Source organism: Thamnophis elegans, chromosome 17 (assembly GCF_009769535.1).
Source record: "Thamnophis elegans isolate rThaEle1 chromosome 17, rThaEle1.pri, whole genome shotgun sequence".
Classification (NCBI taxonomy): Eukaryota; Metazoa; Chordata; class Lepidosauria; order Squamata; family Colubridae; genus Thamnophis; species Thamnophis elegans.
The window spans coordinates 9,341,954-9,365,616 of record NC_045557.1 but is presented as its reverse complement, the minus strand read 5'-3'; the positions used below and the strand labels follow the sequence as shown (position 1 = coordinate 9,365,616).

General features: G+C 46.0%; 2 protein-coding genes across 2 annotated transcripts in view; both read left to right on the top strand.

Moving 5' to 3' along the window:
• MAP3K11 (mitogen-activated protein kinase kinase kinase 11) overlaps positions 1-8,413 on the top strand; it is a 34,040-nt gene extending 25,627 nt beyond the window's left edge. Inside the window, exons 7-10 of the mRNA XM_032233978.1 lie at positions 2,499-2,625; positions 5,259-5,350; positions 6,910-7,275; positions 7,883-8,413. Of these exons, the coding sequence (XP_032089869.1) occupies positions 2,499-2,625; positions 5,259-5,350; positions 6,910-7,275; positions 7,883-8,322 (1,025 nt within the window). The 3' untranslated portion in view covers positions 8,323-8,413. The remainder of the gene's footprint in view (positions 1-2,498; positions 2,626-5,258; positions 5,351-6,909; positions 7,276-7,882) is intronic.
• Positions 8,414-13,571: 5,158 nt separating this feature from the next.
• Positions 13,572-23,201, top strand: KCNK7 (potassium two pore domain channel subfamily K member 7). Its single transcript, XM_032234311.1, has 3 exons — positions 13,572-13,884; positions 18,983-19,378; positions 22,984-23,201. The coding sequence occupies exons 1-3, from the start codon at positions 13,572-13,574 to the stop codon at positions 23,199-23,201; spliced, it is 927 nt and encodes a 308-aa protein (XP_032090202.1).
• Positions 23,202-23,663: the final 462 nt, after the last annotated feature.

Here is a 23,663-nt window from a genome sequence, read left to right as displayed (position 1 = left end):
CGTTGCACCATCCCTGCGGTCCCGTGATGGAAATTCAGGTTCTCGGCCCCCGGGCTCACACTTCCAACAGTTGCAGGATCCCGCAGTCTGTTGATCACCCTTTAGGATCTTCCCGGCCTGTTATGACATTTTTACTCTCCACCACTTCCAGGCTAAAAACCGTCATCAATTTGCCACCAAATAATAGTATTTTGGAGATGAGCTAAGAATGGATTGCGGCGGTGATGGGGTTTTATTACTGTTGTGGCTAGCACGGCTGGCAGCAGATTCGGACAGTGAGGAGGGTTGGGGAGGAAACTGGGCCAGTCCTGGAGTCTGGGGAAGGCTCTGATGAGGTCTCTGGGTCGAAGGCAGAGAGGGGGCCACAGTTATATGTCAGTTATCAGCTGCCTTCAGAGTCAGAGATCAGGGAGGCAGAAGAACAGGTGGAGCCTGTTCCCAGTATGCACATGCACAGAGTTGCCAGACAAGGGAACAGGTAAAGAACAGGGATCGACTCGGAAGGAATGAATGGCCCCTCCCAGAGGAAATCAAAGAGGAGCGAAAGGGGAGTGGAGTTTGCAGGAGACCATTAGCTCTCCAAGCCAGATAAGGTCTGTGACTGTAAATCCTCCATCGAGAGACTTTGCTGGATGGGAATGAGCAGAATTCACAGTCAATTAATAAAAATAAAAGCAGCGGGGAAGGCTGGATTTCCATATTTACTCCGCTGATTCACTTAGGGACGGCAGCCAACGAGATCATAAGATCAGACACGCTCCCTTATTAGGTCCTGACTCCATTGCTTAGCCACGAAGGGTCCAGTCCCAATGGTGGTTGTAAGTCAAATGTGATTTTTACTTCTTAGAGGAAGAGGGGGACACCCCCTAATACAGGGGTATCAAATTTAAATCCAGAAGAAAAAATATAATACATATAAAATGGGGGGGGGGAAGGGGAATTCAAGAGTAGGGAATAGAAGGACGAACAGAAAACTGATGAAAAATGGAACGTCAAAGAGAGCAGGAGATGAGAGAACATGGCTAGGAAGGGAAAGAAGAGATGCATTAGAAAATGAAATATGTTAATACTGCTAATGATATATAGTTAAATAAAATAACATTGTGAATTGTGGATAGCAATAGCAATTAGACTTATATACCGCTTCATAGGGCTTTCAGCCCTCTCTAAGCGGTTTACAGAGTCAGCATATTGCCCCCAACAACAATCCGGGTCCTCATTTCACCCACCTCGGAAGGATGGAAGGCTGAGTCAACCCTGAGCCTGTGAGATTTGAACAGCCGAACTGCAGAACTGCAGTCAGCTGAAGTAGCCTGCAGTGCTGCATTTAACTACTGTGCCACCTCGGCTCTTGGATAACCAATTAAGTAAAATAGTTTAATGAAAAGAAGGACTAGGAGAGACATGATAGCAGTGTTCCAATATCTCAGGGGCTACCCAAAGAAGAGGGAGTCAAGCTATTCTCCAAAGCACCTGAGGGTAGAAAAAGAAGCAATGGGTGGAAACTAATCAAGGAGAGAAGCAACTTAGAACTGAGGATAAATTCCCTGACAGTTAAAACAATTAATCAGTGGAAGAGAAGTTGCCTCCAGAGGTTGTGAATGCCCCAACACTGGAAGTCTTTAAGAAGATGTTGGATAGGCATTTGTCTGAAACGGTATAGGGTTTCCTGCCTAGGCGGGGGGTTGGACTAGAAGACCTCTAAGGTCCCTTTCAACTGTGCTATTGTATTCTTGTATTCTTTTAAAATGCTGGTTATATTAAAATTGAAATTTTTTTTTGAAAATTTTATTAATTTCATATATACATTCACAATTATATGATCTCATAACTGTTATTAATAATATGTATTTATAACAATTTTCCCCTACAGTTGACAATATACTTGAAATTGCTTTCTTACCATCCCATAACTCCATCTTATCTTACAATCTCTCCTTCCTTCCCTCCTTTCTTCTCTCCTACTCTCCTTCCTTTCCTCCTTCCTTCCCTCCCTCCTTCCCCTTTCCCTCCCCCTTTTCTTCTCTCCTTCTCTCCTCCTTCCCTGCTTCCTTCCCTCCTTCCTTCCCTCCTTTCTTCCCTCCTTCCTTCTCTCCTACATTCCCTCCTTCCTTCCCTCCTTCCTTCCCTCCTTGCTTCCCTCCCTCCTTCCTATTAAAATTTAATTTGATGATATACGCTACCTACAGAAATTAGAATAACAGGTGGAAAAAATGAAATGATAAATTCGGTATATGGTTCTGAAAGGGCGAAAAACGATATTGTCTATGTGTTAAGACAAATTCAAGAAGGAAATAAGGGAAGAAAATAAGGGGGGCTGAAATTGGAATGGTAATATGACACAAATTATGCATGAGAGAGAATGTAAAAGGGGGGGAAAGCTTTGTAAAAAGAATTTAAAATTTGTAACAAAAAATTTAAAAAGTTATTGCAAAAAAAATAAAAAAAGAATTGTATGATTTGTTTAATGGCAAATTGTTTGTCTGTCCTCCCCGCAGTGGAACCGAGTGAGAACGATCAGAACTGGAACCGGCAACTCCCCCGTCGTAGCGATGAGACCTGGAATGGCCATACCAAGAGCCCGGGCTCCCCTAAAATGCCCGAGGGCAGTACGCAAAATGGCAGGTAGAGAGCATCTATCTCACCCTCTTCACCACTGGCCAGAGCCAATCCCCTTCTACCAATGAATAGGGTATTTTTGCAGCTCAATTTAGGAAGCAGAGTGGGGTGTCCGCATCTTGTGACATTTCTTCCCCACAAAACAAAATGAGTAGTCCTCGCTTAACGGCCGTTCGGAGTTATGACAGATCTCCCCACAGTCTCGGAATCGCATCTGAGTCGTTTGGCAACCGTTTCTCATTCAGGACGGTTCGCAGTGCCTTGTGGCGTGTGATTTTGGGTGGGTTTTGTCAAATTCCAGCATTGACTTAGAATAGAATAGAATAGAATAGAATAGAATAGGATTCTGAATAGGATAGGATAGAATAGGATACGTTACGATAGGATATGATAGGATTTTGAATAGGATAGGATAAGATTCTGAATAGAATAAAATAGAATAGAATAACAGAGTTGGAAAGGGACCTTGGAGGTCTTCTAGTCCAACCCCCTGCTTAGGCAGGAAACCCTACATTACTTCAGACAAACGGATATCCAATCTCTTCTTTAGAACATCTGATTCATTGTTCTCACTGTCAGGAAATCTCTTCTTAGTTCTGAGTTGCTTCTCTCCTTGATTAGTTTCCAACCATTGCTTCTTGTTCTGCCCTCAGGTGCTTTGGAGAATAGCTTGACTCCCTCTTCTTTGTGGCAACCCCTGAAATATTGGAAGACTGCTATCATGTTTCCCCTGGTCCTTCTTTGCATTAAACTAGACATCCCCAGTTCCTGCAACCGTTCCTCATATGTTTTAGCCTCCAATCCCCTAATCATCTTTGTTGCTCTTCTCCGCACTCTTTCTAGAGTCTCCACATCTGTTTTTATATCATGGCAACCAAAACTGGATGCCGTATTCCAAGTGTGGCCTAACCAAGGCCTTATAAAGTGGTATTAACGCTTCACCTGATCTTGATTCTATCCCTCTGTTGATGCAGCCTAGAACTGTGTTGGCTTTTTTTCTAAGAAGCAACTTAGAACTGAGGATAAATTTCCTGACAGTGAGAACAATTAACCAGTGGAACAGAAGTTGCCTCCAGAAGTTGTGAATGCCCCAACATTGGAAGTCTTTAAGAAGATGTTGGATAGCCATTTGTCTTTAACGGTATAAGGTTTCCTGCTTAGGCAGGGGGCTGGACTAGAAGACCTCCAAGGTCCCTTCCAACTCTATTTATATACCGCTTCATAGTGCTTCACAGCCCTCTCTAAGCGGTGTACAGTGAGCCTCTTGCCTGCAACCATCTGGGTCCTCATTTTACCGACCTTGGAAGGACAGAAGGCTGAGTCAACCTGGTGAGATCCAAGCTGCCAAATTGCAGGCAGCCGGCAGTCAGCAGAAGTCGCCTGCAGTACTGCACTGCGCCACTATGGCTCAAAGTCGCATTGCGCTCATTCCAGCCTCCACTGATACAGATAGTCCTCAAACGTACGACAGTTCATTTAGTACGATGAACCGCTGCAGGAACTGGGCATGGCTAGCCTAGGGAAGAGAAGGACCAGGGGAGACAGGAGAGCAGCCTTCCAGGGGCTGCCCCAGAGAGGAGGAAGGGGGTCAAGCTATTCTCCAAAGCCCCTGAAGATCAGAGAAGGAAGAATGGATGGAAACTGAACAAGGAGAGATTCAACTTAGAAATAAGGAGGAATTTCATGACAGGGAGAACCATCAACCCATGGAACAGAAGTTGCCTTCGGAAGTTGTGGGAGCTTCATCCCTGGAGGCTTTCAAGAAGAGACTGGGCTGCCCTCTGTCAGAATTGGTGTAGGGTCTCCTGCTTGGGCAGGGGGGTTGGACTAGATGACCTCCAAGGTCCCTTCCAACTCTGTTAACCTGTTAAAAGTTTTTTTAAAATTTTTATTTCTCATATATACATTCGCAATTATATGATCTCATAACTGTTATTAATAATATGTATTTGTAACAATTTTTCTCCCCTACAGTTGACAATATACTTGAAATTGCTTTCTTACCATCCCATAAACCCATCTTATCTTACAACAATCCTACTTCTTCTTCCCTCCTTCCTTCCCTCCTTTCTTCTCTCCTTCTCTCCTTCCTTTCCTCCTTCCTTCCCTCCCTCCTTCCCCCTTCCCTCCCTCCTTTCTTCTCTCCTTCTCTCCTTCCCTCCTTCCTTCCCTCCTTCCTTCCCTCCTTTCTTCTCTCCTTCTCTCTTTCCTTTCCTCCTTCCTTCCTTCCTTCCTTCCCCCCTTCCTTCTCTCCTTCATTCCCTCCTTCCTTCCCTCCTTTCTTCTCTCCTTCCTTCCCTCCTTCCTTCCCTCCTTTCTTCTTCTCTCCTTCCTCCCCTCCTTTCTTCCCTCCTTTCTTCTCTCCTTCTCTCCTTCCTTCCCTCCTTCCTTCCCTCCCACCTTCCTTCCCTCCTTTCTTCCCCCCTTTCTTCTCTTTCTTCTCTCCTTCCTTCCTTCCTCCTCTCCTTTCCCTTCTCTCCTTCCCCTTCCTCTCCTCTACCCTGTTAAAAGTTAACAGCCCACAGCGAGCATCAGAATCAAACGGAGAATATAATAAAAATATTTTTGGTGGATTTGGTGACTCCCACGGACCAGCGTTTTCAGAATTGTCACCCAATCCTTGTTTCTCTCCGTTGCAGGAGGAGATCGCGGCCCGAAGAAACAACGTGGTATGTAGATCCGGCTGGTTCCCCTGTTCACTCACCGCTGCATTCTCAGTCCAACCAGAACGGTAAGTCTCTTCCCCCTCCTTTTGATCTGTTTCACTGCAATTACTGGCAGTCCTCAACTTACAACCGTTTCGGTTAGTGACTGTCCCACGTTTTGGCCCGGGTATTTATTTACCCTAATCCTGTATTAGATGAGAAAAGGAATGAATTATATCTTTAGTGTCAAGTCAAAGTCATTCACTATAGATATAATTGGTTCCTTTTTATTTTAGCGGCCCAGGCATTCCAGAGTTATAGTGGAACACACACACGAACTTGAATGCACACTATCACTGTCAGAAGTACTCTGATTTGACACTATAGATATAATTGATTCCTTTTCATTTCAGCGGCCCAGGTAATCTAGAGTTATGCTGGAATACACACACACACAGACACACACACACCCCGAGGGGTGTTAGGGGTATTGTATTTGTATTTGTATTTATTTGTCTTGTATGCCGCCCACTCCCGAAGGACTCCGGGCGGCTCACAACAGACAAGGGAAGGGGAAAACTGGACAAAGACAACACTTTAAAAACAAAAACCGCAACATTCACAATTTCCGTGGGGCTGGATATTTCACAAGCCCCCCGGCCTGCTGGAGCAGCCAGGACTTGGTGGCTTTGCGGAAGGCCGGGAGGGTAGTAAGGGTCCGGATCTCGACGGGGAGATCATTCCAGAGGGCTGGAGCTGCAACAGAGAAGGCTCTCCCCTGGGGGGGGGGGGGTCGCCAGCCGACATTAGCTGGCGGATGGAATCCGGAGGAGACCTAACCTGTGAGATCTAATTGGTCTGAGAGAGGTAATCGGCAGGAGGCGGTCTCTCAGGTACCCAGGTCCGATGCCATGTAGGGCTTTATAGGTAGCGACCAGCACCTTGAAGCGGATTCGGAGACTAATGGGTGGCCAGTGCAGCTCGCGGAGGATAGGTGTGACGTGGGTGTACCTGGGTGCACCCACAATCACTCGCGCGGCTGCGTTCTGGACTAACTGGAGTCTTCGAACACTCTTCAAGGGCAGCCCCATGTAGAGCGCATTACAATAATCCAGTCTTGAGGTCACAAGGCCGTGAGTGACTGTCTGAAGGGCCTCCCGATCCAGGTAGAGTCGCAATTGGTGCACCAGGCGAACCTGGGCAAAGGGTGTCTTATCCCCTACAGTATTTCTTTCCAGAGAGTAAGCCATCTGTGTACCAAGTTTCGTTGAAATTGAAATTGCTTGAGGCGTTCCAGGGTTATGCTGGAACACACACAGCCATGTTTATATATATATAGATATTATGACGCTGGCTCTATTCCAAGCCAAAAATGAGCATTTCTCGGTTTTAAACGACAGAACTTATTTTTCCTCTTCCCTCCTCTTTATCTTTCCTTTTATGCTGTGTCTTTTTTTAAAAATATATTAAAAAGAGCAGCTTAATCTAGTGTTTTTTCATTCTGGAAGCCCGTCAGCCGGAAAAGCAAGGTTAAATCTTTTAGAAACAGGCTAATGAGGAGGTTAAACCCAATCGAATCTGGGTTTAAATTGGAGTTTCATTCAAATTACAGCTTATCTTTTTTTCCGCCGTTTCATCCTTCCAGGCGACGTCGCCGGCAACTCTGCGGAAACCGAGGACCAGACACTGGAAAGGCCAAACGGGCCCCGGCTCATCCAGAGGGTTTTACTCAGGGGTTCAGCCTTGCTGGCTTCCCTGGGATTGGGCCGTGAGTTGCCGGCCCCCTCTTCGGAGGGGCCCGTGGAAGGGCCAACTTCTCGGAAGCTGTCTCCCCAAAGAGACCCCACTCCTGCTCTACAGGTGGACACCTGCAAGGATGAGGCTGCCACGGATCTCCTCATTGACCTGGCTTCGGTGGGGGACAGGACGGCCTTGCCACCCCTATGGATACGAGAGTCACCCAGGGTGCCACAGACCGTGGAAGGACGGACCACCAAGGCCCAAAAGTGGGGTGAGTGACAGCAATCCATCCTTCTTAAAGCATGCTGGCTGGGGGATTCTGGGAGTTAAAGTCATGCATTTTAAAGAATGCTGGCTGGGGATTCTGGGAGTTGAAGTCCACCTATCTTAAAGCATGTTGGCTGGGGGATTCTGGGAGTTGAAGTCCACCCCTCTTAAAGCATGCTGGCTGGGGGATTCTGGGAGTTGAAGTCATGCATTTTAAAGAATGCTGGCTGGGGGATTCTGGGAGTTGAAGTCCACCTATCTTAACGCATGCTGCCTGGGGGATTCTGGGAGTTGAAGTCATGCATTTTAAAGAATGCTGGCTGGGGGATTCTGGGAGTTGAAGTCCACCTATCTTAACGCATGCTGCCTGGGGGATTCTGGGAGTTGAAGTCATGCATTTTAAAGAATGCTGGCTGGGGGATTCTGGGACTTGAAGTCCACCTATCTTAAAGCAAGTTGTCTGGGGAGTTCTGGGAGTTGAAGTCCACCTATCTTAAAGCAAGCTGGCTGGGGGATTCTGGGAGTTGAAGTCCATCCATCCGTAGCTTAGAGATGCACCCGAATGTCTTCCCTCAATCAATCGCAGCTTTGCTCTTCCTCTCTTCCCACAGATGGCGCCTTCCCCTCTCCCTCCTCCCCCCGCAGCCCCCGCTCCCCTCGCCCCTCCCTTCACCCCACCCTCATTTCCCGTCCCCGTCCTTCCCCTATCCGCAGCCGGATCGACCCCTGGAGCTTCGTCTCATCAGGATCCCGGGCCTCACCAGCAGTCACCCCAGTCCAGTCACCCCGCCTGGCTCCACGACAGTTCAAACCACTCGGTCCCGAAAGCACCAACCCTTTCGGGGCGCCCAATTCGGACCCCTTCACCTGGGGGGACTTTTTGGTGCCCGCCGACCCTTTTCTGGGGACCTCCACCCGGGCAGCCCCAGAGACACTGAGCCCTGCAGTTTGCTGGACCTCCAGACCACTCCCACCTCCGCAAGAGGATTTGCCAGCCGCGTCCTGGTGGGGGGAGACTTCCTGCCCCCCGGGAAGCACCGTCCCCAAATGACCAGGGACACGCGGTTTCCAGAACTACGCCTGCCGGGCTTCGCGGGACGGGACTGTGGCCAAAGATGTGAGGACCAGAGAGGCGGCTGTTCTACAAGGAAGGACATTTTAAAACAACAAACTCGGGACCTCAGTGGTGAAAACTGGGGGTCACGCAAAGAGGGGCTCACTTCCTCCCCGCATCTCTGCTATGCAATGAACACTAAGCCGCCGCAGCCAGGGGCGGCTCGCCTTGTGGTGCCCTTTCCCCGTTCCCATCCTGGCTCCTCCTTATAGGCAGCTATCTGGGGTTCTCGCCTCTGCTCCCTTTCTCACGCCAGAGGGTCCTTCCCCGTTTCAGGGTGGGGGGGGGGAAACGACACTGGGATCGAGAACACCCCCACGGTCCCGGTTAGCTTTCCGTTCCCTTCCAGCTCTCCTCCTTCTCCCCACACACCGGAAAGAAATTCCAGCAATAGCAATAGCAGTTAGACTTATATACCGCTTCATAGGGCTTTCAGCCCTCTCTAAGGGGTTTATAGAGTCAGCATATTGCCCCCAACAACAATCCGGGTCCTCATTTTACCCACCTCGGAAGGATGGAAGGCTGAGTCAACCCTGAGCCGGTGAGATTTGAACCGCCGAACTGCAGAACTGCAGTCAGCTGAAGTAGCCTGCAGTGCTGCACTCTAACCACTGCGCCACCTCGGCAAATTGACGCCTCTGTGCAACGTTTGTCTTTTTGCACACCAAGGACGAGAGGGGCTGAGGAGCAAATGAGGAGGGGGTGGGGTTTCCGTGCAGCCCCTCCTCGGCCCTCGTCTCGAGGCCAAAGCGAAAAGCAGAGGGAATTCCCACGCAACCAGCAAGCACCATCCAAAGCACTTTTCGAGTGTGCGACTCTACTGTGTCTTCTTTCCCCTACTTGAAAAATTCACACGTGTGCCGGGCTCCCCCTGCTGTGACTTCCTCCTCCGTATGTGCACGCACACACTCACTCCCCTGAGCAGGGTAGGGGGAGCCAACTGTGTTCAAGGACCGTCCTAGCACCGGGCGGGCCGAGCCTGTGAAACGAGACCAAATAAACCTCCGGATATTGCCAGCCGGCGGAGGTGTCTGTTTGGGGATTCGGATCGGCCACACGCAAAAAGGAAAAAAAAAAGGGGGGGGGAGGATTGCGCATGGAGTTGGGTAGCATCCAGTTGCAACAGCACTTAGACTTATATCCCGCTTCACAGTGCTTTACAGCCCCTCTCTAAGCGGTTGACAGAGTTGGCCTCTTGCCCCCCAACAATCTGGGTCCTCGTTTTACTGACCGTATAAAGACAGGAAGGCTGATTCAGTTTTGAGCTGGTCAGGATTGAACTGCTGGTTGTGGGCAGAGTTAGCCTGCAATACTGCATTCTCACCACTGGGAAGGGAGGAAGGAAGGAAGGAATAGCACTTAGAATCAAGATCACGTGAAGGGTTAATACCACTTTATAAGGCCACACTTGGAATACGGCATCCAGTTTTGGTCGCCACGATGTAAGAAAGATGTTGAGACTCTAGAAAGAGTGCAGAGAAGAGCAACAAAGAGGATTAGGGGACTGGAGGCTAAAACATATGAAGAACAGTTGCAGGAACTGGGTATGTCTAGTTTCATGAAAAGAAGGACTAGAGGAGGCAGGATAGCAGTCTTCCAATATCTCAAGGGCTGCCACAAAGAAGAGGGAGTCAAGCTATTCTCCAAAGCACCTGAGTGTAGAACAAGAAGCAATGGGTGGAAACTAATCAAGGAGAGAAGCAACTTAGAACTGAGGAGAAATTTCCTGATAGTGAGAACAATTAATCAGTGGAACAGAAATTGCCTCCAGAAGTTTTGAATGCTCCAACCCTGGATGTTTAAAGAAGATATGGAATAACCATTTGTCTGAAATGGTATAGGGTTTCCTGTCTAGGCAGGGGTTGGACTAGAAGACCTCCACGGTCCCTTCCAACTCTATTTATATACTGCTTCACAGGCCTCCCTAAGTGGTTTGCAGAGTCACCCTCTTGCCCACCCCCCAAAACTGGGTCCTCATATTACCGACCTCGGAAGGATGGAAGGCTGATTCAGCCTTGAGCCGGTCAGGATCGAACTCCTGGCAGTGGGCAGAGTTAGCCTGCAGTACTGTATTCTAACCACTGGGAAGGAAAGGAAGGGAGGATACCAATAGCACTTAGACTTATATACTGCTTCACAGTGTTTTACAGCCCTCTCTAAGCAGTGTCAGCCTCTTGCCCCCAACCATCTGGGTCCTCCTTTTACCGACCTCGGAAGGACGGAAGGCTGAGTCAGCCTTGAGCCTGGTGAGATTCGAACTGCCAAATTGCAGGGAGCCGGCAGGCAGCAGAAGTCGCCTGCAGTACTGCACTGCGCCACCATGGCTCAAAGTCGCATTGTGCTCATTCCATCCTCCACTGATACAGATAGTCCTCGAACATATGACAGTTCATTTAGTGACCGTTCAAAGTTCCAAGAATGCTGGAAAAAGCGACTTAACGACCATTTTTCACAGTTACAACCCCATGCTCATGTGATCGGAATTCAGAGGCTTGGCAACTGCTTCCTACTTACGACCATTGCTGTGTCCCCCAAGGTCACATGATTTCCCCTTTTGCAACCTTGGGACGAGCCAAGTCGAGGGGGAAGCCAGATTCCCTTAATGATGTGAGTGACCGGCTCATCAACTGCTATGATTCGCTTAACAACTGGGGCAAGTAAGGTCGTAAAACGGGGCAAAGCTCGCTTAACAAATGTCTCGCTTGAGGGCGGGGTTTGACGTCACGATGACACAACACGCAATCTTGGAGCTCCAGGATTGCTATCGATATCTGCTGCTGGATTCAAGGACTTAAACCTGTGTTGGCAAACGTGAGGGACTAGCTCCTTTATCCACAGCGGATCCTGTCTGAAAATGCAGATTTAGGAAGCTGGAATTTCTGTGGCTTAAAGGTCACTTTGTCCCATTTGATTTTCCATCCTTTTTTTTGTTTCTTCTTTTTGCCGTGGTTGTTAAGTGAACCACGGCGGTTCTTAAGTGAACCACGGCGGTTCTTAAGTGAATCGTGCGGGTCACTTAATTTTACCTCTGAGGCTGTGAATCCATTTGCAAAAATGAGTGGGGGGGGACCTGGCTTTTTGGGGAAGGGACAGGTTTGCCCTCGTCGGCTTAGGCGAAAGCCTTGGAATAAATTGACATTTGTTGATGAGGCCACGTGGCTTCTTACCATGAGTGAGTAAAGGAAAGGATATGGTTACAATTTGATAAGGAATTCCTCCCCCAAATAATTTACACAGCCTTTGTGCTCCGTGGCAGCTGGTTATCTTCCTCTTAACCAACTTTCCAGGATGTCTGGAGAGGTCCCCAAAATCTCCCCCACCCCCCAAAGGAAAAACATCAGCCTGCACAAGAATAGTCCTTCTAATATAAATATAGATTAGCAGAGAGGAACTCGTAACGCTCGTATATAAAAGACTGCATCTAAAACACAGCATCCAGTTTTGGTCGTCGCATTATAAAAAAAGAGGTTGAGACTCTAGAAAGAGTGCAGAGAAGAGGGTTCTACCACAAAACCGCGGACGACAAAATCGCGGTCGACGAAAGCGCGTATGTGACGTCATCACAGCGCGACAAAAAAGATCGAAAAATGTAAAAAGAAAGCTAAAACCTTCCCCTAACCCCCCCAAACCTAACCCTAAACCTAACCCTAAACCTAACCCTTAACCTAACCCTAAACCTAACCCTTAACGTAACGAAAAACCTAACGCTAACCCTTAACCTAACGCTAAACGTAACGCTAACGCTCTAACCCTAACCCTAACCCTTAACCTAACCCTTACCTTTATGTGAATCGGCTTGCTGTAATTTAATTTTTATTTCAATTTTTCGATCTTTTTCGTCGCGTTGTGATGACGTCACATACGCGATTTCGTCGACCGCGCTTTTGTGGAACGCGCTTTTGACGGGTCACAGAGAAGAGCAACAGGGATGATTAGAGGATTGGAGGTTAATATATAGGGTCTCCTGCTTGAGCAGGAAGTTGGACTAGAAGACCTCCAAGGCCCCTTCCAACTCTTATCCTGTCAATAGAATGGAATAGAGCTGGAAGGGACCTTGGAGGTCGTCTAGTCCAGCCCCCTGCTCAAGCAGGAGAATCTATACAAGTGACTGCCTAGAGAAAAGAGGGACTGGGGTGGGGGGTCGGGATATGACCGCAGTATTCCAGTATTTGAAGGGTGGATCAGAGCCTCCAGCATCAGGCGCATCCCCGTCTAAAAGGCGTGATTTCCTAGTGGCCCCCCATCCCACCTACAGCGACCCCAAAGGGTGGACCAGAGCCTCCAGCAGCAGGAGCATCCCCCTCTCGAAGGCGTGATTTCCTAGTGGCCTCCCATCCCACCTACAGCGACCCCAAAGGGTGAACCAGAGCCTCCCGCATCAGTGGCATCCCCGTCTCGAAGGCGTGATTTCCTAGTGGCCTCCCATCCCACCTACAGCGACCCCAAAGGGTGAACCAGAGCCTCCCGCAGCAGGAGCATCCCCGTCTAAAAGGCGTGATTTCCTAGTGGCCTCCCATCCCACCTACAGCGACCCCAAAGGGTGAACCAGAGCCTCCCGCAGCAGGAGCATCCCCGTCTAAAAGGCGTGATTTCCTAGTGGCCTCCCATCCCACCTACAGCGACCCCAAAGGGTGGACCAGAGCCTCCAGCATCAGTGGCATCCCCGTCTCGAAGGCGTGATTTCCTAGTGGCCTCCCATCCCACCTACAGCGACCCCAAAGGGTGGACCAGAGCCTCCAGCAGCAGGAGCATCCCCGTCTAAAAGGCGTGATTTCCTAGTGGCCTCCCATCCCACCTACAGCGACCCCAAAGGGTGGACCAGAGCCTCCAGCAGCAGGAGCATCCCCGTCTCGAAGGCGTGATTTCCTAGTGGCCTCCCATCCCACCTACAGTGACCCCAAAGGGTGGACCAGAGCCTCCAGCATCAGTGGCATCCCCCACTCGAAGGCGTGATTTCCTAGTGGCCTCCCATCCCACCTACAGCGACCCCCAAAGGGTGGACCAGAGCCTTCAGCATCAGTGGCATCCCCGTCTCAAAAGGCGTGATCTCCTAGTGGCCCCCCATCCCCTCCTTCCACTTAGTCCTCGACTTACAACCGTTTGGCGTCCCCCATCTCCGAAGGGCCGCCGGGCGAGGGGAGGGCGGGGCGGCGGGCGCGGCTCACCTGCCAACTCAGCTCACCTGGATGGAAGAGGCGGCGGGGCGCTTCGGGCTCCTGCTGGCCGCCTACGGGCTCTTCTTGCTGCTGGGCGCCGCCGCCTTCGTCGCCCTGGAGGCGCCCGCCGAGCGAGCCATGCTGGACGGCTTGAGGGCCGCCCGCGCCTCGCTCCTGGCCGAGCACCGGCTTTGCCTGGCCGAAGAACAGCTGGTTGGGCTGCTGAGGCGCGTCCTGGCCGCCCGCGGCTACGGCGCCTCCGCCTTGGGCAACGGGTCGGCGGACCCCGCCTGGGAGTTCACCTCGGCGCTCTTCTTCGCCGCCAGCACCCTCACCACCACCGGTGAGCGCCTTCCCACGTGCGCGCCTGACACGCGTCAGCCCGCCCAGCGGAGGGGAGAAGGGTGGGAGGGGGCAAAGGGGCGGGGAAGGGGGAAGGTGGGCAGCCATAGGTTGGGTCTGCGCAGGGCAGGTAGACGGAAGAAGAACGGACTGGGAGGGGACCTTGGAGGTCTTCTAGTCCAACCCCAGACCAAGGTGGGTCTGTGCAGGACAGGTATCCGGAGAATAACCGACTTGGGGGGAATCTTGGAGGTCTTCTAGTCCAACCCCAGCCCCAGCAGGATACAGTCTACTATTCCGGACACTGGTTAATTGTTCTCACTGTTAGGAAATTTCTCTTTAGTTCTACATTGTTTCTCTCCTTGATTAGTTTCCATCCATTGTTTCTTGTTCTCCCTTTGCGTGGCTTGAAGAATAGGTTTTTAATCAGAACAGAGCTGGAGGGGACCTTGGAGATCTTCTAGTCCAACCTCCTGCTAAGCCACTTTAGACAAACTAATCTCTTTTTAATCCACTCGGAGAGTTTGCTGAATTAATGACGCAGAAGGCTCTAGTCCCTATGGTATAAGATGTTCCGATCAGCATCATCTGATTTGAACGACACCCTTCTTATGAAAATAAACTTGGTTGCTGGGGGCGGGAAATAGGTTAAAAATCTAATTCTTTTTTCCCCCACTTCCAGTATATATTTCTGACAAGTTTGTCAGATTTTTCAGAGTTCTGGACCCCAAATTTTGGAAAAAAGGCAGAAGAATAACCCTTATGAAATGGAATATTTTCAAAACAGCCATTATTTTTTTGGTCTCCGTTTCCTTGCAAAACAACAAGTTAATTCTGGATGGGCCTGCCTTAAACAATATAATTGTTTTGAAATGAATCAGCATTAAAAACGAAGAAAAATTAAGATGCCAGTACAGGTAGCTGGTGCATATCTTGGCAACACACATTGCCAGCTTCTCTCCTGCTTCCGATAAGTGGCAACTTAGTGAATCAGAATAAATATTCCACCCTGATTTTCTGGAAAATCAAATTGCAGAATAATTAATTTAGCAGCCATTTGATGTACTAGCTGCACTGGAAACAAAAACGACTTCCAACCGGTCCTCGCAGTTATGACAGTGTCAGCATCCTCATGGACAAAGGATGAATATTTGGGCACTGGGCAACTGGCGTATATTTAAAACGGTTTCAGCTTCCCGGCTGGCTTCTCACAAGCAGAACCAATGGAGGGAATTGGGTTCATTTAACGACTGTGTGGTTCACTTAACAACTGCAATTTGCTTAACAACTGTAGCGAGAAAGGTCATGAGATTGGAGGCTGCTCACTTTTCCCACTTATCAGTCACTTGTCTGAAATGGTATAGGACCTCCTGATTGAGCAGGGGGCTGGACTAGAAGACCTCCAAGGTCCCTTTCCAGATTCTATTGTTCTGTTCTGTTTTAATTTCCATTTCCATTTATTGTGTTCTAATGTGTTCTGTTCTGTTGTACTCTAATTCTATTCTATTCTATTATATACTATTCTATTCCTATTAATCCTATTCTATTCTATTCCATTCCATTCCTATTATTCCTATTCCATTCCATTCCTATTATTCCTATTCTATTCCATTCCAATTATTCCTATTCTATTCTATTCTAAACTGTACTATAGTATTCTATTCCATTCCAATTATTCCTATTCTATTCTATTCCATTCCATTCATTATTCCTATTCCATTCTATTCTAAACTGTACTATAGTATTCTATTCCATTCCAATTATTCCTATTCTATTCCATTCCATTCATATTATACCTATTCCATTTCATTCTATTCTAAACTGTACTATAGCATTCTATTCCATTCCAATTATTCCTATTTTCTTCCATTCCATTCATATTATTCCTATTCCTATTCCATTCTATTCTATGCTAAACTGTACTTTAGTATTCTATTCTATTCCATTCCAATTATTCCTATTCCATTCCATTCTATTCTATAGAGTACTATAGTATTCCATTCCATTCCTATTATTCATATTCTATTCTATTCTAAACTGTACTATAGTATTCTATTCCATTCCATTCCAATTATTCCTATTCTATTCCATTCCATTCATATTATTCCTATTCCATCCTATTCGATTCCAATTATTCATATTCTATTCCATTGCTATTATTCATATTCTATTCTATTCTAAACTGTACTATAGTATTCTATTCCATTCCATTCCATTCCATTCCAATTATTCCTATTCTATTCCATCCTATTCCATTCCAAATATTCATATTCTATTCCATTCCTATTATTCATATTCTATTCTATTCTATTCTAAACTGTACTATAGTATTCCATTCCATTCCATTCCAATTATTCCTATTCTATTCTATTCCATTCCATTCATATTCCTATTCCATCCTATTCCATTCCAATTATTCATATTCTATTCCATTCCTATTATTCATATTCTATTCTATTCTATTCCATAGTATTCTGTTCCGTTCCATTCCTTTAAGGCAGCTACTTTGCAGTAGGCATAAACTGTATTCTGTCCCTTGCAATTCCCATCAAAATTGAGAAATGCCCTTTTGTTCCAAATGAACAAAAACATAGGATGCCCTTGCCTGGAATTATTTCTGCTAACGGCTGGCTGATGTCAAATGCCATATTTCTTTCCAGATGTGGCCCTTGGCATTAAATGCCAGCTTCAGATACAGCTAGTCCTTGACTTACGTTCTATTCATTTAGCGACCGTTTGAAGTTCCAGACAGCGAGTCCAGAAATTAACCAACAAATTAGTTGATGAGCTACAGTTAACCCACCAGCCCGGATTCATAACGGCAGTGATTCACTTAACAATCGTGGCAGAGGAAGGTCGCAAGACGGGGCGGAACTCACTTATCGACTGTCTTGCTTAGTAACAAATACTTTGGGCTCAGTTGGGGTTGTGTTTCAGCCAAATCAAGTGAATTGGGAAGCCTTTTTTTATTTGCTATTGAACAGGAGGGCACATTCGGGGGAAGGTCACTGAGGCCCGCTGGCTATCCTGTCCCTCTTATTATTATTTTTGGAAGCAAGCAACTTAAATATCTGGCATTTAGCCAGGCCAAAGAACATCAAACAGCATCGGGCTTTAAGAACAAATCCATTGTGATTTTCCAGGTGGGGAATCGCGGAGTAGAATTTGCTCCTTTGACACTCCTACCCCCCTATCGAGAAAGAGTCAGTTCCTGGAAAAGAGAGAGGTTTTTATATTTACAAAATTTCGCTTGTAACACCAGTAGTGCTCAATGTAGGACCACAATTGAGCCCAAAATAAAATGAGACGTTTGTGAAAGTGAGTATTGCCGCATTTTACGACGTTTCTTGCCACGTTTGTTAAGGGAATCACTGCAGCTGTTAAATGACTAACACTTTTTGAGTGCTTTGGAGAATGGAATGGAATGAAATAGACTATATTAAAGAATAGGAATAGAATAGAATATATTAAAGAATAGGAATAGAATATACTAAAGAATAGGAATAGGAATAGAACTATATTAAAGATTAGGAATAGCAATAGAATAGACTATATTAAAGAATAGGAATAGGAATAGAATATATTAAAGAATAGACTATATTAAAGAATAGGAATAGGAATAGAATAGAATAGATTAAATAATAGGAATAGGAATAGAATAGAATATATTAAAGAATAGAAATAGGAATAGAATAGACTATATTAAAGAATAGAAATAGGAATAGAATAGACAATATTAAAGATTAGGAATAGGAATAGAATATACTACATTAAAGAATTGGAATAGGAATAGAATATAATATATTAAAGAATAGGAATAGAATATATTAAAGAATAGAATAGACTACATTAAAGAATAGGAATAGAATAGAATATATTAAAGAATAGGAATAGGAATAGAATAGATTAAAGAATAGGAATAGGAGTAGAATAGACTATATTAAAGAATAGGAATAGGAGTAGAATAGAATATATTAAGGAATAGGAATAGGAATAGAATAGAATATATTAAAGAATAGGAATAAGAATAGAATATATTAAAGAATAGGAATAGGAATAGAATAGAATATATTAAAGAATAGGAATAGGAATAGAATAGAATATATTAAAGAATAGGAATAAGAATATATTAAAGAATAGGAATAGGAGTAGAATAGACTATATTAAAGAATAGGAATAGGAGTAGAATAGAATATATTAAAGAATAGGAATAGGAATAGAATAGAATATATTAAAGAATAGGAATAAGAATAGAATATATTAAAGAATAGGAATAAGAATAGAATATATTAAAAAATAGGAATAGAATAGAATATATTAAAGAATAGGAATAGGAGTAGAATAGAATATATTAAAGAATAGGAATAAGAATAGAATATATTAAAGAATAGGAATAGGAGTAGAATAGAATATATTAAAGAATAGGAATAGGAATAGAATAGAATATATTAAAGAATAGGAATAAGAATAGAATATATTAAAGAATAGGAATAGGAATCAATAGAATATTTTAAAGAATAGGAATAGGAATAGAATATATTAAAGAATAGGATTAGGAATAGAATAGAATAGGATTCAGAATAGAATAGGATTGAATTCAATAGGATTCAGAATAGAATAGGAATAAGATTCAGAATACAATAGGATTTAAAATAGAATAGGAATAGGATTCAGAATAGAATAGGATTCAGAATAGAATAGAATGGAAATAAGAAAAGGAAAAGGAAAGGAGAATGGAGTGGAACGGAACAAAATAGTTGGCAGGGACCTTAGAGGTCTTCTAGTCCAACCCCCTTTTCAGGCAGGCGACCCTACACTCCGTCTTCTCTGCGACAGCCCCTCAAGTACTGGAATACAGTTATCCCCTCTCCCCCTAATCCTTCTCTTCACTCAACTAAAATCAGGACTCTCCAAACTTGGCAACCTTCGAGACTCATTGGCTAGCTGAGCCATTCTTGGAAGCCCGCGAGTCTTAAAAGCTGCCAACTTATCGGGAGACCCCTGAAGTAGACCTCCCCGGATCCCTCCATCATTCGTTGTAGAGTTGAGCCTCCAGACTTTTAATCCTATCTTGTTCTTCCTCCTCCTCTCGATTCTAGGTTATGGAAACGTGGTTCCCCTCTCGGACTGGGGCAAAATTATCAGCATCCTTTATTGCTTTGTTGGGATCCCGGTAACCATATTGTTTGTCCGGTGTCTCCTCCGCTACCTGTTGCCCATCCTAATGCACCGGCCGGTGCAATACATCCACAGCCGCTGGGGCTTGCCCCGGGGACACGTGGCCCTGGGACACTCCATGGGGATGGGGATGGCCACCCTGGCGCTCTTCCTGGTCATCCCGGCCGTCTGTTTCTGGATCTTAAAGGACAACTGGACTTTCTTGGAATCCGTCTACTTCTGCTTCATCTCGCTCAGCACCATCGGCCTGGGGGATTTCGTCCCCCGCCTCATGTCTCCCCCATCGCTACACGGGTTTTACGAGCTGAGCATCACGTGTAAGTCACCCGGTTAACTGGTGTGTGTGAGTGGGTGTGTTGGCAGCCAGGAATAAGTGTCAGGAAGAGTCCTTCATATGACTTTTCCCCCTGTTGGTTTGATTTGGAGGATCACCAAGGTCCAAGAAGCAGAATTACAGTAAGAGGGGAAGGGAGACCTTTAAAAGATTTATTAACAGTTGGAAGGGACCTTGGAGGCCATCTAGTCTAACCCCCCACCCAAGCAGGAGACCCTTCGCCATTTCTGACAGAGGGCAGTAGAGTCTCTTCTTGAAAGCCTCCAGGGATGAAGCTCCCACAACTTCCGAAGGCAACTTATGTTTCAATGAATATAGATTTAAGAGTTGGAAGGGACCTTGGAGGTCATCTAGTGCAACCCTCCACCCAAGCAGGAGACCCGACACCATTTCTGACAGAGGGCAGTAGAGTCTCTTCTTGAAAGCCTCCAGGGATGAAGCTCCCACAACTTCCAAAGGCAACTTCTGTTCCATGGGTTGATGGCTTGGATACTACAGCTTTATAGATTATTGGAGTTGGAAGGGACCTTGTAGGTCATCTAGTCCAACCCCGACGTCCAAGCAGGAGACCTACACTGTTTCTGACAGATGGCAGCCCAGTCTCTTCTTGAAAGCTTCCAAGGATGAAGCTCCCACAACTTCCGAAGGCAACTTCTGCTCCATGGGTTGATGGTTCTCCCTGTCAGGAAATCCCTCCTTATTTCCAGGTTGAATCTCTCCTGGGTCAGTTTCTATCCATTCTTCCTTCTCTGGCCTTCAGGTCCCTTGGAGAATAGCTGGACCCCCTTCCTCCTCTCTGTGGCAGCCCCTCAAATATTGGAAGATGCTCTCCTGTTTCCCCTGGTCTTTTTCTTCCCTAGCCCAGTTGAGATTAACAGAGTTGGAAGGGACCTTGTAGGCCATCTAGTCCAACCCCTTACCCAAGCAGGGGACACTACACTATTTCTGACAAATGGCTGTCCGGTCTCTTCTTGAAAGCTTCCAGTGATTAAGCTCCTACAACTTCCCAACTTCTGTTCCATGGGTTGATTGTTCTCACTGTCAGGAAATTCCTCCTTATTTCCAGGTTGAATCTCTCCTTGGTCAGTTTCCATCCATTCTTCCTTCTCTGGCCTTCAAAGGTGCTTTGGAGAATAGCTTGACCCCCTTCCTCCTTTCTGGGACAGCCCCACCAATATTGGAAGATGCTCTCCTGTCTCCCCTGGTCCTTCTCTTCCCTAGACTGGCCAGGCCCAGTTCCTGCAACCTCCTGGCGAAGGGCACCCCAAAATCCAGAGCCAGCCTGCAAAGTAGACTACCCCCCCCTCCCCAGTTTTTGTGAGAACTTCCAGGGAAGCCACCTGAAGCCCGCAGAGGGAGTAAAACGGCCCAACGCACCCAAGTCCATTCCCGAACTTCTGGTTTGTGCTTACGGTTCAGGGAAGCCAGATGAAAATGAAGGCGGAAATCAGAAGAATTAAAGAATTAATCTTCCAGAAGATTATAATAATTCTATTATCATTTTTAATATTATAAGATTATTATAATCTTTGGGAAGATGGTTCCTATTTATGACGGTTGCAGAGTCCTGGGGTCATGCGATCCCGTTTTTGCGACCAGCCAATGTTGGGGAAGCCAGACTCACTTCGCGAGCGTGTTACTAAACGAACAACGGCAGTGCTTCACTTAACAACCGTGGCAAGCCCTGTCGTAAAGGGGAAAGAAACTCACTGAAAAGGCTTCGTTCCTCAAAGGAAATTCTGGGCTCAGTTGTGGCCGTAAATTGAGGACTACCTGTACAAAGGGCTGTAGACTACAACTGGGAGATTAAAAATACATTCTGAGTCACGCCTGGTTTGCATCTGAACAAATCACCAGGAAATGCCAGGATTATAAATTTGGCTGCCAGGCTGGAAAAAAAAAGATTTTTGGAAAGAGGCCAAATTAAACGGCTTCCATGCTCTGGTCCAAAAAAAGTAAAGCTGCATGGAAATGTCTTATAATCATAGAACACATTTGGAAGGGACCTTAGAGGTCTTCTAGTCCAACCCCCTGCCCAATACTATACCATCCTGGGCAAAGGGTTGTCCAATCTTTTCTTGAAGCCTCCAGTGAGGGAGCAACCACACAACTCCGGGAAACAAGTTGTTGTCTTTATCAATTACATCTGTCTTTCTTCGATCTTAAGTCACTTATCATTCAAAGTGACAATAAAGTTTATCTATCTATCTATCTATCTATCTATCTATCTATCCACCCACCCACCCACCCACCCACCCACCCACCAATATCTATCTATCTATCTATCTATCTATCTATCTATCTATCTATCTATCTATCTATCTATCATCTATCTATCTATCTATCTATCTATCTATCTATCTATCTATCTATCTATCTAATTTTCTATTTTTATGCCTTCTATCAATCTCTCCTATCTCATATATCTATCCATCCATCCATCCATCTGTTATCTATCTATCTATCTATCTATCTATCTATCTATCTATCTATCTATCTATCTATCATCCATCCATCCATCCATCCATCCATCGGTATTTATCTATCCATCCATCCATCCATCCATCCATCCACCCACATCTATCCATCCACCCACTCACACACCGGTCTCTCTCTATCTCATCCATCCATCCATCCATCCACCCACCCACCCGTGTCTGTCTGTCTGTCTGTCTATCTATCTATCTAATCTAATTTTCTGTCTATTTTCTATCTATGTCTTATATCAATCTCTCCTATCATATATCTATCCATCCATCCATCCACCAGTTATCCATCCATCCATCCATCCATCCATCCATCATCCATCCACTCACATCTATCCATCCATCCACTCACTCACTGCTCTCTCTCTCTCTCCTATATCCATCCACCGGTATCTATCTATCTATCTATCTATCTATCTATCTATCTATCTATCTATCTATCTATCTATCTATCTATCTATCTATCTACCTACCTACCTACCTACCTACCTACCTACCTACCTACCTATCTCATCCATCCATCCACCCACCCACTCACATCTATCCATCTATCCATCCACCCACAGCTATCTCTCTCTACTATATCCATCCACCGGTATCTATCTATCTATCTATCTATCTATCTATCTATCTATCTATCTATCTATCTATCTATCTATCTATCTATCTATCTATCTATCATCTATCTATCTAATTTTCTGTCTATAGTATCTATGATACAGAATCATAGAATCCTGGGGCTGGAAGGGACCTTGGAGATCTTCTAGTCCAACCTCCTGCTCGAGCACAAGACCTTTCACGAGTGTCCAACCTTGGCAACTTTGTGGACTTCAACTCCCAGAATTCTCCAGGCCTCCAACTTTGGCAAGACTGGTGGACTTCCAATTCCTAGACTTCCCAATGACTTAAGGTCCACCAGTCTTAAGGTTCCCAAGGTTGGACCTCCCTCCCTTATAACCATTCTGGGTTGTCCAATCTCTTCTTCGAAACCTCCAGTGATGGAGCCCCCACAACCTCTGGTGGCAAGCAGTTCCACTGGTTAATTGTCCTCACTGTCAAGTAATTTCAAAATCCCTTTTGTCTTCTTTTTTCCCTTTTATAGGTTACCTACTTAGCGGATTGCTAGCCATGCTGGTGACCCTGGAAACAATTTACCAACTGCAAGAAATCCGTGCTCTTGTCCGTTTCTTTGCTCCGTCCCGCAGAGCGACGCTGAAGGAGGAGGATCGTGTGGGAATCGTCACCAGGGATCAACTAGCATTGACCTCCAATCTCGGAGCCTGTTCCCCCCAAACTTTAACCGAAAGGGGAGCCCCTTAAATGTGTTCCTCTCACCGCACATTCACCGCACTCCCAAATCTCTCCAATGCAAGTAATCCTCGACTTACGACCGCGATTGAGCCCCAAATTTCTCCACTAAGTGAAACATTGGTTAAGTGAGTTTTACTCCATTTTACGACCTCTCTTGCCATAGTTGTTAAGTGAATTGCTGCATTTAAGTGAGTAACATGGTTGTTAAGTGAATCCTCCCCATTGACTTTGCTTCTCCAAAAGGCGAGCCCATCGACTCTGGGGCACGACAGCCGTCATAAATATGAGTCGGTTGCCAAGCATCTGAATTTGGATCACGTGACCATGGGAATGCTGGAATGGTCGTAAGTGTGAACAGCATAAGTCACTTTTTTTTCTGACAAGCAAAGTCAATGGAGAAGCCAGATCCACTTAGCAACCCCGTTACTCACTGAACAACTGGAATGATTCACTTAACAACCGTGGCAAGAA

Excerpts from the sequence above, each read along its gene's own strand:
- KCNK7 (XM_032234311.1), top strand. The coding sequence starts at position 13,572 with ATGGAAGAGGCGGCGGGGCGCTTCGGGCTCCTGCTGGCCGCCTACGGG. Across the intron at positions 13,885-18,982 it reads CAGCACCCTCACCACCACCG|GTTATGGAAACGTGGTTCCC; the intron begins GTGAGCGCCTTC and ends TCTCGATTCTAG. Across the intron at positions 19,379-22,983 it reads TTACGAGCTGAGCATCACGT|GTTACCTACTTAGCGGATTG; the intron begins GTAAGTCACCCG and ends TCCCTTTTATAG.